At 38.1% G+C, this 14,048-nt stretch overlaps 3 protein-coding genes and 1 long non-coding RNA gene across 5 annotated transcripts in view; 2 read left to right on the top strand and 2 right to left on the bottom strand.

The window, feature by feature from the left end:
- Positions 1-847: 847 nt before the first annotated feature.
- Positions 848-5,938, top strand: orc5 (origin recognition complex, subunit 5). Its single transcript, XM_055153680.1, has 14 exons — positions 848-1,097; positions 1,877-1,969; positions 2,773-2,958; positions 3,046-3,120; positions 3,563-3,674; positions 3,840-3,970; positions 4,046-4,094; positions 4,362-4,452; positions 4,527-4,582; positions 4,671-4,783; positions 4,874-4,921; positions 4,995-5,105; positions 5,416-5,528; positions 5,612-5,938. Exons 1-14 carry the CDS (start codon positions 984-986, stop codon positions 5,655-5,657), a joined length of 1,338 nt encoding a protein of 445 aa, XP_055009655.1. The 5' UTR covers positions 848-983; the 3' UTR covers positions 5,658-5,938.
- A 604-nt stretch (positions 5,939-6,542) lies between these two features.
- On the bottom strand, positions 6,543-7,836 carry guca1a (guanylate cyclase activator 1A). Its single transcript, XM_020926524.1, has 4 exons — positions 7,639-7,836; positions 6,958-7,107; positions 6,790-6,883; positions 6,543-6,670 (listed from the first exon to the last, which is right to left on the bottom strand). Exons 1-4 carry the CDS (start codon positions 7,834-7,836, stop codon positions 6,543-6,545), a joined length of 570 nt encoding a protein of 189 aa, XP_020782183.1.
- A 401-nt stretch (positions 7,837-8,237) lies between these two features.
- LOC129408966 (uncharacterized) lies at positions 8,238-9,973 on the bottom strand. Its single transcript, XR_008632205.1, has 2 exons — positions 9,815-9,973; positions 8,238-9,372 (listed from the first exon to the last, which is right to left on the bottom strand). It is a non-coding gene; the product is annotated as an uncharacterized LOC129408966 (long non-coding RNA).
- Positions 9,333-14,048, top strand: part of golgb1 (golgin B1) — a 15,631-nt gene continuing 10,915 nt past the window's right edge. The window contains exons 1-9 of one of the 2 annotated variants that reach the window (XM_055153925.1): positions 9,333-9,604; positions 10,224-10,302; positions 10,755-10,943; positions 11,258-11,371; positions 11,450-11,614; positions 11,672-11,821; positions 12,354-12,467; positions 12,943-13,606; positions 13,683-13,759. In XM_055153925.1, coding sequence (XP_055009900.1) covers positions 10,234-10,302; positions 10,755-10,943; positions 11,258-11,371; positions 11,450-11,614; positions 11,672-11,821; positions 12,354-12,467; positions 12,943-13,606; positions 13,683-13,759 — 1,542 coding nt within the window. In that variant the 5' untranslated portion in view covers positions 9,333-9,604; positions 10,224-10,233. The remainder of the gene's footprint in view (positions 9,605-10,223; positions 10,303-10,754; positions 10,944-11,257; positions 11,372-11,449; positions 11,615-11,671; positions 11,822-12,353; positions 12,468-12,942; positions 13,607-13,682; positions 13,760-14,048) is intronic. The other variant, XM_055153926.1, reaches the window with a different exon arrangement.

The following is a 14,048-nucleotide window of genomic DNA, read 5'->3' as shown; positions in this document are numbered from 1 at the left end:
GGCAAAAGAAGTGCTCAAATCAATCAGTAGCTTCTTTACCAAACTAAGGCATGAACCCTGAACGCACCATTCCCACTCGGCTTTCCCCCGTCGTTTACCAAAACCTCAGTCAGGATTGACAGCTTTCGCCACAGCCTCTCCACACCGTCACATGCAAGACTTGGTCGAAATCTTTACTGTCCACTGTTTTTCACTCATCACTCTCTTCGCGGTGTATTTTACACGAGGAAACAGACGTTAATCCAAAGCGTAATCCCAAACAAATAAATAAGGGTTCACTACAGTTCGTGCGTTTACGTCTGTATCCTCATCACCTCCAGACTACATCACATACCCCTGCGACCAGCGGCAGCTGTCACTCGGGTTTGTCGCTGTTTTCAGGCGGTGAAATGCTGAGCTTGTCTCTGTGAATCACGGTGATGCTCGATGCTGGAGCCCTCAGCAGCCGCGGCACCTCAGTGCCATGAATACAGTTGGATGAAATAGGACCAGCCCACCGCTTTTAATCCCGCTCTGACGTAGAGCATTTCTGCCTGTAACCGCGGCAAACCTCAAAAAAGATGCCACCCAAATGTAACAGGAACAGAAAACATTAGCTATGATTATTATGTGATTATGATTTTTGGGAGCAATTTTTGAAATAGTTTTTGCCTTCTTCAGCTACATTATTTGCCTTTTCTTTGTTTGTAGCCGAGTTGAAGTAGCAGCAGTAAGGCCTGTCCTCTTATTAATGTGTTCACCTGTTTGTCTTGTTTTAGGACCAATGAAAAATGTCATTTTGTTACTTGAAGTTCAAAAACTACATTACCCACAATTCCTTGTCTCAATTCCGATTGGCCCAAGATCCAGGAAGTGAGAGTGTGACGAGAGGACACGCGCGAAACAACCAACAACAGAGAGAAAAGTGAGGACGCTCTTCTCTCGCCTTGTTACTACTGATAGTTTTCTACGCGTGTTTGTGGTTTAGTTGTTGAAAACGCGGAATGACTGGACCGCTGCAACACCCGGGATATGACGAGGAGAAACTCCAGAAGGTGGCAGAGCTGTTACCGTGCCGGGAGGCTCAGGCTGGGCTCCTGTTGTCTCTCATGGGCCAGGTTGGCGTAACATGTTCTAAAATATAAACTGCCATGACACATCCATGCACTTGTTCTAATACTGCATCTTATGTCGACTGACTGTACAGTAAAGGTGCACTGCATAACTTTTCTGTTCTGGAGCCACCTGCTTGTCTCTGTAAACATGTTATTGCTTTTTATGATTGAAAACTTGTACAAAAGAAAAAAAAAACAAAAACAATATTTAAGTAAAATCTTTACATATCTATATTTTACCTAAGTACATTTTACAGTGGATACTTTTACGTCACTACATTTGAGAGCAGGTAGCCTATCTGTTCTTTCTACTGCACTACATTGCAGACCTTGACTAAAAAGTAAAAATACTTTTCTTTATGGAGTGAGACCTTTTGAAATGACTGAGACATATTTTTAGTTTATTTAAATTGAGTTCATGTCTCCACCAAATACACAAATACACAATAACTGCTTGAAAATTTAAGAAATCAGTTAAATCATTTAGAATTTAATCCTTTCTCAAAATCGCTACGCTTAATGCTTTAATTTCCAAAAAATCTCTGGAAAATGCTTTTTAATTTTTAAAGTGCATTTTTAAACAGGTACTTAAATACTTTTACATTACATTTTTTTCATATGATACTTTTACTTTTATTTAACTAATCTTTTGCCTTGTACTACTTTTACTGAAGTAACAAAATTAAATACTTCATCCACCACTGTTAGTTACATACTAGTACACTTTTAATGAGTGTAATTATTTTATTGCTAAGAGTGTTTATGTCTTTGTGTTGTTGCAGCCTGAGCATCCCTGTTACCCTTCAGTTTTTATCTATGGGCATCGAGCCTCTGGGAAGAGCCATGTACTAAATATTTTAATGAAACAACTAGAGGTAAGCAGCATGCCAAAGATGTTGTATTATGTCTTCATTTGAAATTAAGCATTAACATATCTCCTAGGTAATTTATATATTGCATTTTTATTATTGACCAATGTTAACATGGAATAATGTCAGGTACAAGAACACATATTTGCATATCCTAAAACAAAAATTACACAGTAGTTTGAATTGTACTCCATGAGCGTTTTATATTCAGTTAGACTATAAATTATGTGCCCTATGTAATGTAAAGTATATTTTCTAAAAATAATTTTTGTTGTGAAATTCTGTAATTCTGAGGTTTTTAAATTGTGAGGAGGTAATAACACTGTCACATGTTCCACCGTCAAAACCATGATTGAGGAGGTGTGAAGTTTGTGATGATGTTGGTGATTTATTCTCAGTTCAGCACAAATCCTTGCTCCACTGTGCCATGTCAGCAAATCTGCTAGTCAAACCACACTGTATAGTATTTTTTTTTATTATTAAAACCTTCAGACAATAAAGGAATTACTTGATATTGGATACTCGTGTAGCTCTTTTTTAGTATCGGTATAATGCAGTTTCAGTATTAAAATATATATTATAAACTTTCAAATAAGGGTATAGTGATATTTACATACACCTCAACTAATACATTTAAAGACACACTTTTCTTTTAGTTTAACAAATTCTTATCATTTTTAAAACCCCTATCCCTACATACAATTACAAAAATGAAAGAAATATTGATAATATAGCCTGATTAATTAAATAAAAGGGCAAAAAATAAAACAGTTCCTTCCTTTGAACATTTATTCCTTTTGTTTTTGCAGCTGCCCCATGCCATGGTCAGCTGTGTTGAATGTCTCTCAGTGGCATTGCTTTTTGAACAAGTACTACAATCCTTCTTTGGGGCTGATGCTGCCTCTCTGCTCCCTCGTGGTCCGTCTCTGTCTGATTTTATCCGCATCTACAGACAACAGAGCTCAGAGTCACCTGCCAAAGAGACCAGATACATTGTGAGTGCTCTACTGTTCATATAAACAAGTATGATCAGTGAAATTACCTAAAATGTTACCTAAAATGAGAGTTTTTTTGCTTTGTAGATAATGGAAAAGGCTGAGATGTTGAGGGACGCAGACGCCAATCTACTTCCTGCTCTGCTCCGTCTTCAGGAACTGGTGAGTCTGAATACATATAATGGAACTGTGGACTTAAATTGTTTTCAATCCCCTTTCTGACATAAAACAAGAAAAGGGAACAATTTCCTATATGGTATATTGACATTGTCTGAAATAAATACACATTCATTTATCAGTTAATTCATGTATCATGGTGTGTATGTGTATCCACCCCAAAATATAGCCTTGTTGTTGCTTCTTTTTGTGCCCTTCATGATAATCGCTAACCTTGAGATGAATACTTACAAAATAGACCATCCTTCACTTATTCCAATTTATGCAGTAGAAAAAATGTCTCTTCAGTGCTGTTTTCTTTCAGTGCATTTAGATAAATCATACATTTTGAGCATTAGAATTAATCATAAGACGATAAATTGTGAAATTGAATTTACTCTGTGTTTTGCTCTGCCTGAATGATCGCATTTCTGTCTGTCTTACTCAGGTTGAAGACAATGTTACAGTGATTCTGCTCAGTGAAATTGTGTGGGATAAATTCAGACCAAACACTGGTTGTTTCGAGCCCCTCCTGCTGCATTTCCCAGACTACAGTAAAGGTATCAGGACACAGCTTCAATCTGTCATGTGACATCATGTGACGCATTGGATGTACCTGTGATTTTGTTCTTACACTTCTGCTCCAAGTGTGAAACAATACTGTTTTTTAACTTTCACACTCACATCTTAGTGTCTTTTAGCTCTGCTTGTGTTTTTTCTTTCAGGTGAGCTGCAGCAGATATTGTCAAAGGATAAGCATCCTTCATATTCAGCAGAGTTTTACTCTTCGTACATCAACATCTTGTTGGGTGTTTTCTACTCTGTTTGTCGGGACCTCCGAGAACTGCGCCACCTGGTCAGTTGGTCTCACTAAACAGTAATTCAGACATTGTTTTCAGTGAAATAAAGGTTTTACCTTTCTTTCTAACAGGCTGCTCTTAATTTTTCTAAGTTCTGTGAACCACTGGAAGAAGGCAAAGGTATCTGAGAGTCATTTTTGACCAATTGCAGCAGGAATTCAAAAACACTTTTTATTATACAATATGTGTGCTACATGTTGAAGATCTGGTATTTGTGCATTTATTTGGCCAGCTTTAGGAAAAAAAATTGCAAATTGTTGTGATGTTGCCTTGGCTACCAGTTTCCAACATTTTGCAGATTTTAGCTTTCGCTGTTCCTAATATGGTTTTATAATATCTGAGAAGAAAAAAAGTGTGTGACTTGCATGAAATCTATTTGTTCTTCAGTTAAAGAAAGTGACACACACAAATTGTGGCGAAACATTGAACCTCATTTGAAAAAAGCCATGCAAACAGTTTATCTTCGAGAGGTGTCCAGGTTTGTATCTGTTTTATATTACGTGGAGCAAAAACATTTTTGGATTGTCCTTTATATTTAAAATGTGTGTTCAGTCTTCAGTGGGAGCAGATGCAAGAAATGGAGGAAAAAGAAGCCGGAGCTGTGAGAGGTATTGTTGATGCCATCTAAAGTGAAATCAATATTTTCATTTTATTTATTGAATGAATTTATTTAGCATGTTTTAATTATCTTCAAAGGTTTATCAGCTCACACTCATGTTGAATTGCCTTATTACTCCAAGTTTCTATTGATTGCTGCCTACCTGGCATCGTACAACCCAGCCCGCACAGACAAACGTTTCTTCGTAAAGGTACCAAAAGAACTACTTTTGTGTAATATCTAAATTATATATAGATTCCATTTATTTAAATTTGTGTATTTATTTGATTTTTCTCAACAGCATCATGGTAAAATAAAAAAAGCTAATTTTTTGAAGAAAAATGAAAAGGTAACATTTCAGAAACATTTATTTTTTGGTTAGTTTGTTTTTGTTTAATGCTTTGTTTATTGATTATGTCCAGACCAGTAATCATCTCCTGGGACCTAAGCCCTTCCCTCTTGATCGCATGCTGGCAATCTTCTACAGTGTTGTGGACAGCAGAGTGGCCCCAACAGCCAGCATATTCTCTCAGGTCAGAACTTTATCAACACAACAAAAAACACTGAAGGATTTCAGGCCTATTTTTATTGGCCTATTTTTTATTATAATACGTTATATTTGTTCAGGCTACACTGTATATTCAGCCTGTGTGCTTAGATCATTCCTGTTCTACTGTATATTGTATTTGCTATTGTATGCTGCCTCTTGGCCAGGTCGTTAATTGCAAATGAGAAGGTGTCTCAGTTGATTTACCTGGTAAAATATTGAATAAATGAATTAATATCTGCTCCTGTTTAAAGTGTTTCAGTATGTGGGGCTAGTTTGGTTTTGTCCCCCTTTAGATCTCCTCTTTGGTGACCTTGCAGCTGCTGAACCAGGTCAGTCACGATGATCAACTTGATGCCCCTAAGTACAAGTGTGCCGTTTCTATGGACTTCATTTGTGCCATCTCTAAGTATGTACATTTTTTATTACTGATTTCCAGTCGACTGTGGAAAAAGACTTCACTAATAGTGTCCAACTTGGGTTTTTTTCTAGGACAGTAAACTTTGATATTGTCAAGTATTTGTACGACTTCCTCTGAGGCTGCTGTGCAAAGGAAGAGCTGACACACATAGACAGTAAGACATAAGGAGCTTTGCACTTGAATGCACTTAAGCGCACGCATGGTGTGAAATTGGAGCTCAGACTGTTCAGCCTGGATCCTGTTAAAATAATTCAGTTATAGGACTGACCTCTAGTGGTGGCTTTATGTGCACAATGTAAAGTAATGTGTTACATTGGAGAAAATAATCAAAGAAATTGAAAAAGTGAAAATTTATATTTCATGAAATAGTAGCAAAATAAAGTTATTTTGATAATAAATGTGTAATTGCCATTTACTATTAAAAATACGTAGATATCTTTGGATAAAAGAACATTATACCGGGAGCCTAATCTGACAAAAGCAAACATTTACCTTGCTCGCAGCTGTTTGCTAACCAGACAGTGTAGGAACCCAACATACAACATACATGGTGCAGTTCTAAAAATACAATGTCTTTATATTATACCTAGGGGGGAACTTATGGTCAAAATTTATATGTTTTAGCTTAACACTTTTCAGCCTATGTCTTTTGCCCATTTAAAAAGATCATATTTCTGTTGTTAACTGTTAATTGCTATGGCAACAACATATTAAAATTCAAACACGATAAAGGTTTAAATTTATGTCATATAAAAACAAAACACTGTCAAACATACAAAAGGACACGGACACAAATGGGAATCATAGCATCAAATAATTGGAAACACAATTAAAGCTATAAAGTGCAAATTATCTCCCTGCAGTTCCTCTTCTCCCTTTCATCTCTCAAAGTGGCCTTGAGCTCAGTGTCATTAAATGACCACAATGAGACACCTGCCAATCATGAGGCCAGTCCAGTTTATTACACAGTGTCGCCCCGCGGGAATGTCACATCATCAGGACCTAAATGCTGCGTCTTCTGTTGTGGATCATCGCCACAATGTGAGTGAGATCCAGACTCTTCATCATCACCTCCATGAAGTCTTCATCACTGCGAGCCCCAGCTACAAACTCCTCTAAAGATAGTTCACCTGTGACGACAGAACTGTTTCAGGTAACCTGACCTGTAACCATGGTATTCCTTCGCTTCTGTCAAACTTTTTCATCATATGCTGCACATGTATATGTGCCTACACTTGAGCACACTTACCATCTCCGTTGATATCGATCCTGTCAAACACTTTGTTGGTGAATTCCTCGGCTGTACACTCCTGATTTTCATTTCCATTGATTGCTCGAATTGCCTGAAGCAACAGAGACACATGAGCTGTAGCCCGAGGCGGTGCAGAAAATCACAAACATCAAATGTAAATGTTACTTTTATGATGTTAAGCAGCTCGTGTCGGTCGATGCACCCGTTGCCATCCACATCATAAAGTTTAAAATACCAGCGCAACTTGTGCTCCATCTTTCCACGCATCACCAGACTCAAGGCAGCTACATACTCCATAAAGTCTATATAGCCATCCTGTTGAGTGAATGACAAGCATTCAGAAGGTTTGTATCAAAGATGGGCTTTTCATGGGAAATGGAGTGTGCCAGAATGGGACGTTAACTACAGAGACAGTTTGCTTGTTAACAAGAACAAGAAAGTTTGATTCACAGCATTGTCTCAGATACTCTTCTGTTAAATTATGCATGTGATTACTGCAGTGAGCTGTAGGGAAGACTAAATATGACCCAGTAACCCTGTCTCTCAACAAGAGAGATAAGAACAAGATCTTGGTTATGACCATGTATTAAAAACTACTGTTTGAGCAAATATTAGTCTGAGACTCAAATCATTTTAACATTGAAATATTAAGATTATAAAGAATCCAGAAACATGAAAATGAAGGGGCGATTTCTACACTGCTTTCTGTCTTCTGGAATATTAACATTTTGCTTAGTTGGCTTCAAATATAAACTGTATAAAGAAAAAATATTGTTTCAGATAATAACTTTTAAATCCAGGTAAAATTGTGTTCCTTAGCCATGATCCTTGAATGGAATGCCTTACCTTGTTCATATCAAATGTGCGAAACATCTGTTCAATGTAGGCATTGGCCTCTGAGTCCAGACCCTTCAGTCCAAAGAACTGTTTGAATTCGTGCAGAGTGAGCTGCCCTGAGGGGCACTCCGTCATAAACTTCTTGTACCACAGGTGCATCTCCACTGCCTGTAGATCATCCACTGTACATCCATTTGAGTTCCCCATTTGTTCTGAGAGCTGAGTGAGGACACCTGACTGTCCAATTGGTCTACTGTGAGACAGAGGGCTTCCCTCTTCACAGTCACACACTGGACATAGGGCGGGCTGTCCCTCTGCTGGGGCGCTTTTATAGTGGACTCAGTTTGGAGGTGAGCCCCAAGTGCCCTCCTCCAGTCTTATCACTCTAATCCTGAAACTAGCCGATGAGAAGCTTAGTCCTCATACTCATATTCATGTTTCAGAGATGTGCTGACACATGCAATCATGTGTTATCCCTGTGTCACGTGGAGACAGAGGACATCTACACAGCTGAGCTCATGGTTGTTTCAAGTCCTTCATAAACAACAAATTGAGAGTATTTATGTTATTTCAGACATAAGTAAACCCTGATTCTGGAAACAGAATGCTTGTTGAAAAAAAACAAGTGTTTATTTAACACAAATATGGGATCATGAGGTTGTTACTAATAGAAAGATAAAAGGTTACATTTTTATACAGCGCTTTTTCACCTTCACAGCACTCAAAGCAAAATGTTAGTAGAATTTCAAAAATTACATAACTCCAACCAAGTGAAGGATTGTTCATGTATGTTAAGTACATTTAGCATAACAAAAATAAATGTAGCCTATATTAGGTACAATAATATGTTAATACAAAAATAAAATAAAAATTACAAAGATTAAAAATACTTCATTCATCCATTTTAGGTTTAGTGCCACTGCTGAAATTGTCAGAAAGTAGTTTTCAGTGTCAATACATAACACAGTACAACTCATTAAAAATATAAACATGCAAAAGGGTTTTAAAGACATACCACAGTAAAAGAAAATCTCTAGTGATTTGTTCCTCTTCAATCGTATTCATGTGGCACACTGCCACAATAAACAATACAAAAGATATATAGTTATATAAAAATACAAATCAAAACTTTGGTAACTTTTTGTTACTTTTTTTAAAGAAATGCATCTTCTTAGAGTTAAATATTTGTGTGGACTGCAGCATGGCTAAGGTTGCATGATCATACTTGTAAACATTGCATCATTAATTGTATCATGGCACCTATAAAGAAATGACTTCAAACTGCCAAACTATAGCCCAGTGAGTCCAGACCTTCATTAGAGTTTCACTCGATAAAAATAGGCCTTATAATGGCCTAACACAGGATTAGTGTTAAAAGAACCGACTTCATAAGGCATCGTTATCCTTCATGTAGGATGATAACAATATCAAAAGTCTCCTGTTTACTTTATTATCCCCCTGGCTTTAGGTCAGGGGCTGGAGACACCTCTCTGACCCCGGGGGCACTTCTCCTCCGGCCCCAGGTCAACACGTTGTAGATGGAGTCAAACATGGAGGTGGTGTAGCGGGCAAAGAGGCAGAGCCAGCGGAGCGCCTCCACCATCCACTGCACAGAGCGGCCCACGAAGGCCGCGAACACAGAGGTGTAGTGGGCGAGCAGCAGCAGGCTCCTCCCCAGCTGTCTCCCTCTGGTCACAATAAGGTTCACTCTGGGGTCGTGCACAGCCATGTGTGCTCTTTACACTGCGACAATAAATAAATATGAGTCTTTCATTCAATGATACATTTTCGTATTGACAGTTCAGTTGCGCTTGTAGACGGCCCCTTCTTTACGCAGCTCCTCCGGGTGACCAATGAGCGCAGAGAAAGTTTCGTTTCCGGGAGTGTTTGGTGATGTGGCTATGCTCTGAGAAAATCAGCCGAGGAAATAAACCCAATAAACGCAGAACCATTTAAGTGGGCAGCACTTGAACAGGTGAGTCAAACTTAAGGTTTCATATTATTATGCACAGTATGACTCCATCGACGTCTTGTGCCAGAAAAGAAAACGCAAGGCGGAGGGTTAAAAAGCTTCTTATTTAGTTGTTATTGACGCTCTCCGCTAGCATCAGCTAACTCAACTGCAGCTCGGAAACCACAGCAAGAGTAAAAAAAACAGTGTAGTCCCACAGCATCTCATTCATACCTTTTATATGTATCTTGACACACGGCTGATTCATTAACAGTCTTTCGTCCCATATTGTAATGAAACATCGCTGTCCATTTTCGCGTTAGCTTGCTAAAATCTTTGCAGTGCACGAAAATGACCACGCAGCCGCAGTGGTCTGCGGCTGTCTCGGTAAAGTTCGACAGGTTTCGACAATATGGAGGAAATGGGAAGGATCCTCCCATGGATCGCCCACCAACATGTCAGCTGATTATGTAAACAAAAGTTTTCACAGATATCTCAAACAGAATTAAAATGCAAAATAAGACAGCAAAATAAATCAGATTAATCTTATAGACTAAAAGGCGAAATCTATTATAGTAAAAATCTATTCATTAATGTACACCTGCTGTAAAAGTGTTATTAAATCATGTTTTTATCCTTTCAGTGCCAGCTCAATGTTGAGCCGTCTGGCAAATGTTCTCCAGGACCTCTCTGGAGAGGAGAGCCCTGATGGAGACTCACAAGTATTTATTTATTTATTTTTTAGCAATATAAAACTCTGTCTAAACAAAATATAACTTTTTGGGTATGGGGTGTTATCTATCCTCTTGCCTCCAGGGAGATGTTATTGCATCTTTGCATTATCTTTCATTTTAATAAAAGTGCTTAGTTGCTAAAAAAAATACACTGAAAAACATGCATTATTTCTGTGTGTGGACCTGCCAGTCTTCACAGGTCTGACCTGTAACTTGGCCTCAGGGTATTACTGCTTGTCTCCAATGAGAAAATGCCATACTGTGTAACATTCTAGTTAATGGCAGTAACATCTCTCTGTAGATAAGCAAGTGGCAGACTCTGTATGGGGAAAGTTACATATTGCACCTTAAAAAAGGCTTTTTTAACAAAGCAAAATTCAACAATAATGAGGTGACAACAAGTATACATAGACTTTTCTTTGTCCTCTTCTTTTTTCCAGGGAGTACTTGATCCGAGACTTCCTGTGGGTGATCATCAGATCTCTGAATCTGAGGTACCGGAGGAGGCCATGGAGAGACTGGCCCACTTGGAGCAGCTTGTTGTACAGCTGAAGGAGCTAATCCGGGATAAGGACTCTCAACTGCTGCAAAAGGACACGGAGCTGGCCAATAAAGATGCACAGATTAAGGTAATATTCACCTGGGGTTGCTTTTATTAAATGTAGGATGTGTAGCCTGTGGTTTTCTCATTGGATAATCAGCTTGAGAACCAAAATAGCAACTGAAAACCTCCATAATTTGGTCATCATACTCAATGTTTTTTTTTAGAAGTTTGAATAAGTCTTCATTACAGTTGTTCTCAGTAAAGGCTATATTTGATTTGAATGTGTTTATTTTGTATGGGGACACAGATAAGTAATCTCTGTCAAATTTAAACTAATTTCTACATATCTTTCCTTTTTTAAGTCTTTTTAAGTCCAACTTTACATTTATTTCCCTCCAGAGTGAAAGTGAAGCAGCTGAGGCTCGCTTCACTAAACTTAAATTGCAAGCCAAAGTGAAGATGGCATCTCTCACTAAACAAATAAATGAACTAAAGGGACATGAAGGCGCAGCAGTAAGTTAACTTTGTACCTTTATTGTTAGCACATTTGCCATGACTAATATTTTTTTGTCATTATTATTTCTTTGTCAGACTCCTGACAGTTCATTTACAGGAGCTTGTGGGGCTTCAGAGGAGGAACTGCAGGAGCTGAGGACTAAACTGAGTCAAGAGGAGGATGAAAACAAGAATCTCAGAGACAAACTACAGGCCATAGAGCAACTTCTACAAGACAAGGAATCAGCTCATGGTGAACAGGTGAGATAAAATACAACCACAATAGCAAAACTAGGAACTAGCCCGAATATCCCAAAGACAGTGCCACTAATGTTTTTTTTCCAGGTTCAGATATTGCAGGCTGTTGTTTGTGAAAAAGATGTACGTTTTCAAGAACAGATCCAAAAACATGAAGAGGAGCTGCTAAGAGTCACATCAGAGTCTCACAGTAATGAAGAGCTTCAAGAGGTGTGACATAATATTACTTCTATCTATGTTTTATATATGTTATAGATGTCTTCTGGCCTATACAAATATTTTGGTCTGAAGTACCCTTTAATATAATGTACTGTAGTATATTATCAATTATTACTAATATTATTTGATTATCTTATTTTAATGATATTCCAGCCCCAGTCTTCCAAACTATTCTAAAGGAGGTCAAATTTAGTACATATAACTAATTTCTATTCAAATACTATTCAAATTTCATCATCTAATAAAAAATCTAATCATTCAAGTAGTCCCTGGTTGAGTGCAATAGTGCAATATACTATTATAAAAGATTCATATTTGTTAATTTAAAAAGCCATGCAATTGTGCAGAGCTTTTGTTGTAATTATATTTGGGGTTTTTGAAAGTATGACAAGACAGTTGTGTAATTTATATTTGCTTTCCATGGCTATAAAGATGACAATATGTGCATTGGTTTATTGTGGGTTAATCTTTTACTATAGCCAAGATACAGTCAGTCTTATCTCTTTGTTGTTGCTGTCCCCAGGCTCTTCACGCAGCCCAGCGAAAGTGTGAGGAGCTGGAGGAGACTGTGATCTCTCGGTCTCAGGTGCTGGAAATGCTGCAGCAGGAACTCAACAGTGCAGATCAGCAAAAACAGGTGTGGTTCCTGTTTAACTGGATGTGTTTGTTTGTTTTTAACAATGTTCTATATTTGTATACAGATATGATGCTATTTTTATTACTGTTGAAAACATTTGTTCTGCAAGAATAATTCAATGTGAGTTGTTGTTCTAGAGACATACTATGTAAAATCAACTTAAATGAGCTTTCTCTCATCATTAGCTTATTCAGAGTTATTTGTTACTTATTGAAACTATTTCAATTGATTCATGCATCTTTGAGTAATGCTGTATTATTTTGAATTGTATTGCTGTATTGTTTTTGTGTGATGTTGTTTTCAACATGACACAATCAATTTCTTTTATTAAGCAGTTTTAGATCAATATTGCGGTTTACAATAAGCAAAATGTAAAATTATTTACTTATGTTATAGTTCAACATGGGTACCTGAAAAAACATAATATGACTCTTTAAATACTAATAGCCTTTTGTGTAATTTGTTTTTTCCCCAGATCTTAACTATTCAATTCCGTCAGATGGAGCAGGAGCTTGCAGAGTCGGTCAGATTGAGAGAGGAGGAGAGGCAGCAGTTGACACAAGCACAAGCAGAAATCTCCTCTCTGAGAAACAGCCTAGAAACCTGGGAGGCAGAGAAAGCTGAAATGGCCAGGCTCCAGAGTGAGCTGGTGGCAATGAAGGAGGTAGAGCTTGTTAGTCAAGAAGCTCTACAAAAGGAAAAGACACAGGTTGAAAGACTTGAGCAGGAACTGGCTCAACTGAGAGAGTCCGAGGAGGTGCTGGAGAGAAGCAGGGCAGAAATGGAACGTGTGGAAAGAGAGCTGGAGTCAGTTAGGGAGGCAGAGGCAGAAAGAATGTTTGCTTTAGAGCGAGAGAAGTCAGAGGTGGACAAACTCAACCATGAATTGACTACACTCAGAGCAGAGCGTGAACAGTTACAAGAGCAGAGTACAGCTCTGAATGAAGTTTGGAGGCATTTACGGTCTTTGGATACAGGAGGCTGTACAGCTCCAGATGAAGGCCCTGTTTGCATTGACCCTACTGTGTTAATAGAGACTGTACAGTCCATTGAAGCTCAGCTCTTCAAGTTAAAACAGGAACACAGTGATAGTGAGAAACGTTGTCTGGAGTTTACCTACAACATTGATATCCTTCAAGGTTAGGGATTCTTTAACTATAAAACATGTCATTATTGGTGTGTATTTACATTAACAGGTTATTGTCTTGTTTTCAGAACAATTGGACAGACACACTAAAGACAATGAGGAAGCATCCTCCAAAATACAGCATCTGGAGCAACAAATTAAAGAGGTCAGTGGATTTTGTCTTGATGTTTTAGCTTGGTATTTTCAGCTGTAGGTCAGATGTATGAACAGGCATTAAGTTGGTTTGTGAATCATCAATTAATATTGTTTAACTGAGAGGACAGATTTAAAGTTGTCCTTCAGGCCCAGACTTGTTCTCAGACAAGGACACATCTGAAGTGGGGTCATAGACTGCGCAGTGTCACAATGTCTAATCCCTCTGCACTGACCTCCTTTTGTGTGGACGATAGACCATACCTGCATGCAATTTGATTTGTATTAACAAACTGAATATG

Source organism: Boleophthalmus pectinirostris, unplaced genomic scaffold, assembly GCF_026225935.1.
Source record: "Boleophthalmus pectinirostris isolate CB_2022bp ecotype Guang Dong unplaced genomic scaffold, ASM2622593v1 HiC_scaffold_18, whole genome shotgun sequence".
NCBI lineage: Eukaryota > Metazoa > Chordata > Actinopteri > Gobiiformes > Gobiidae > Boleophthalmus > Boleophthalmus pectinirostris.
Note: the sequence above shows the minus strand (reverse complement) of the source record. Positions and strands in the feature narration are given on the sequence as shown.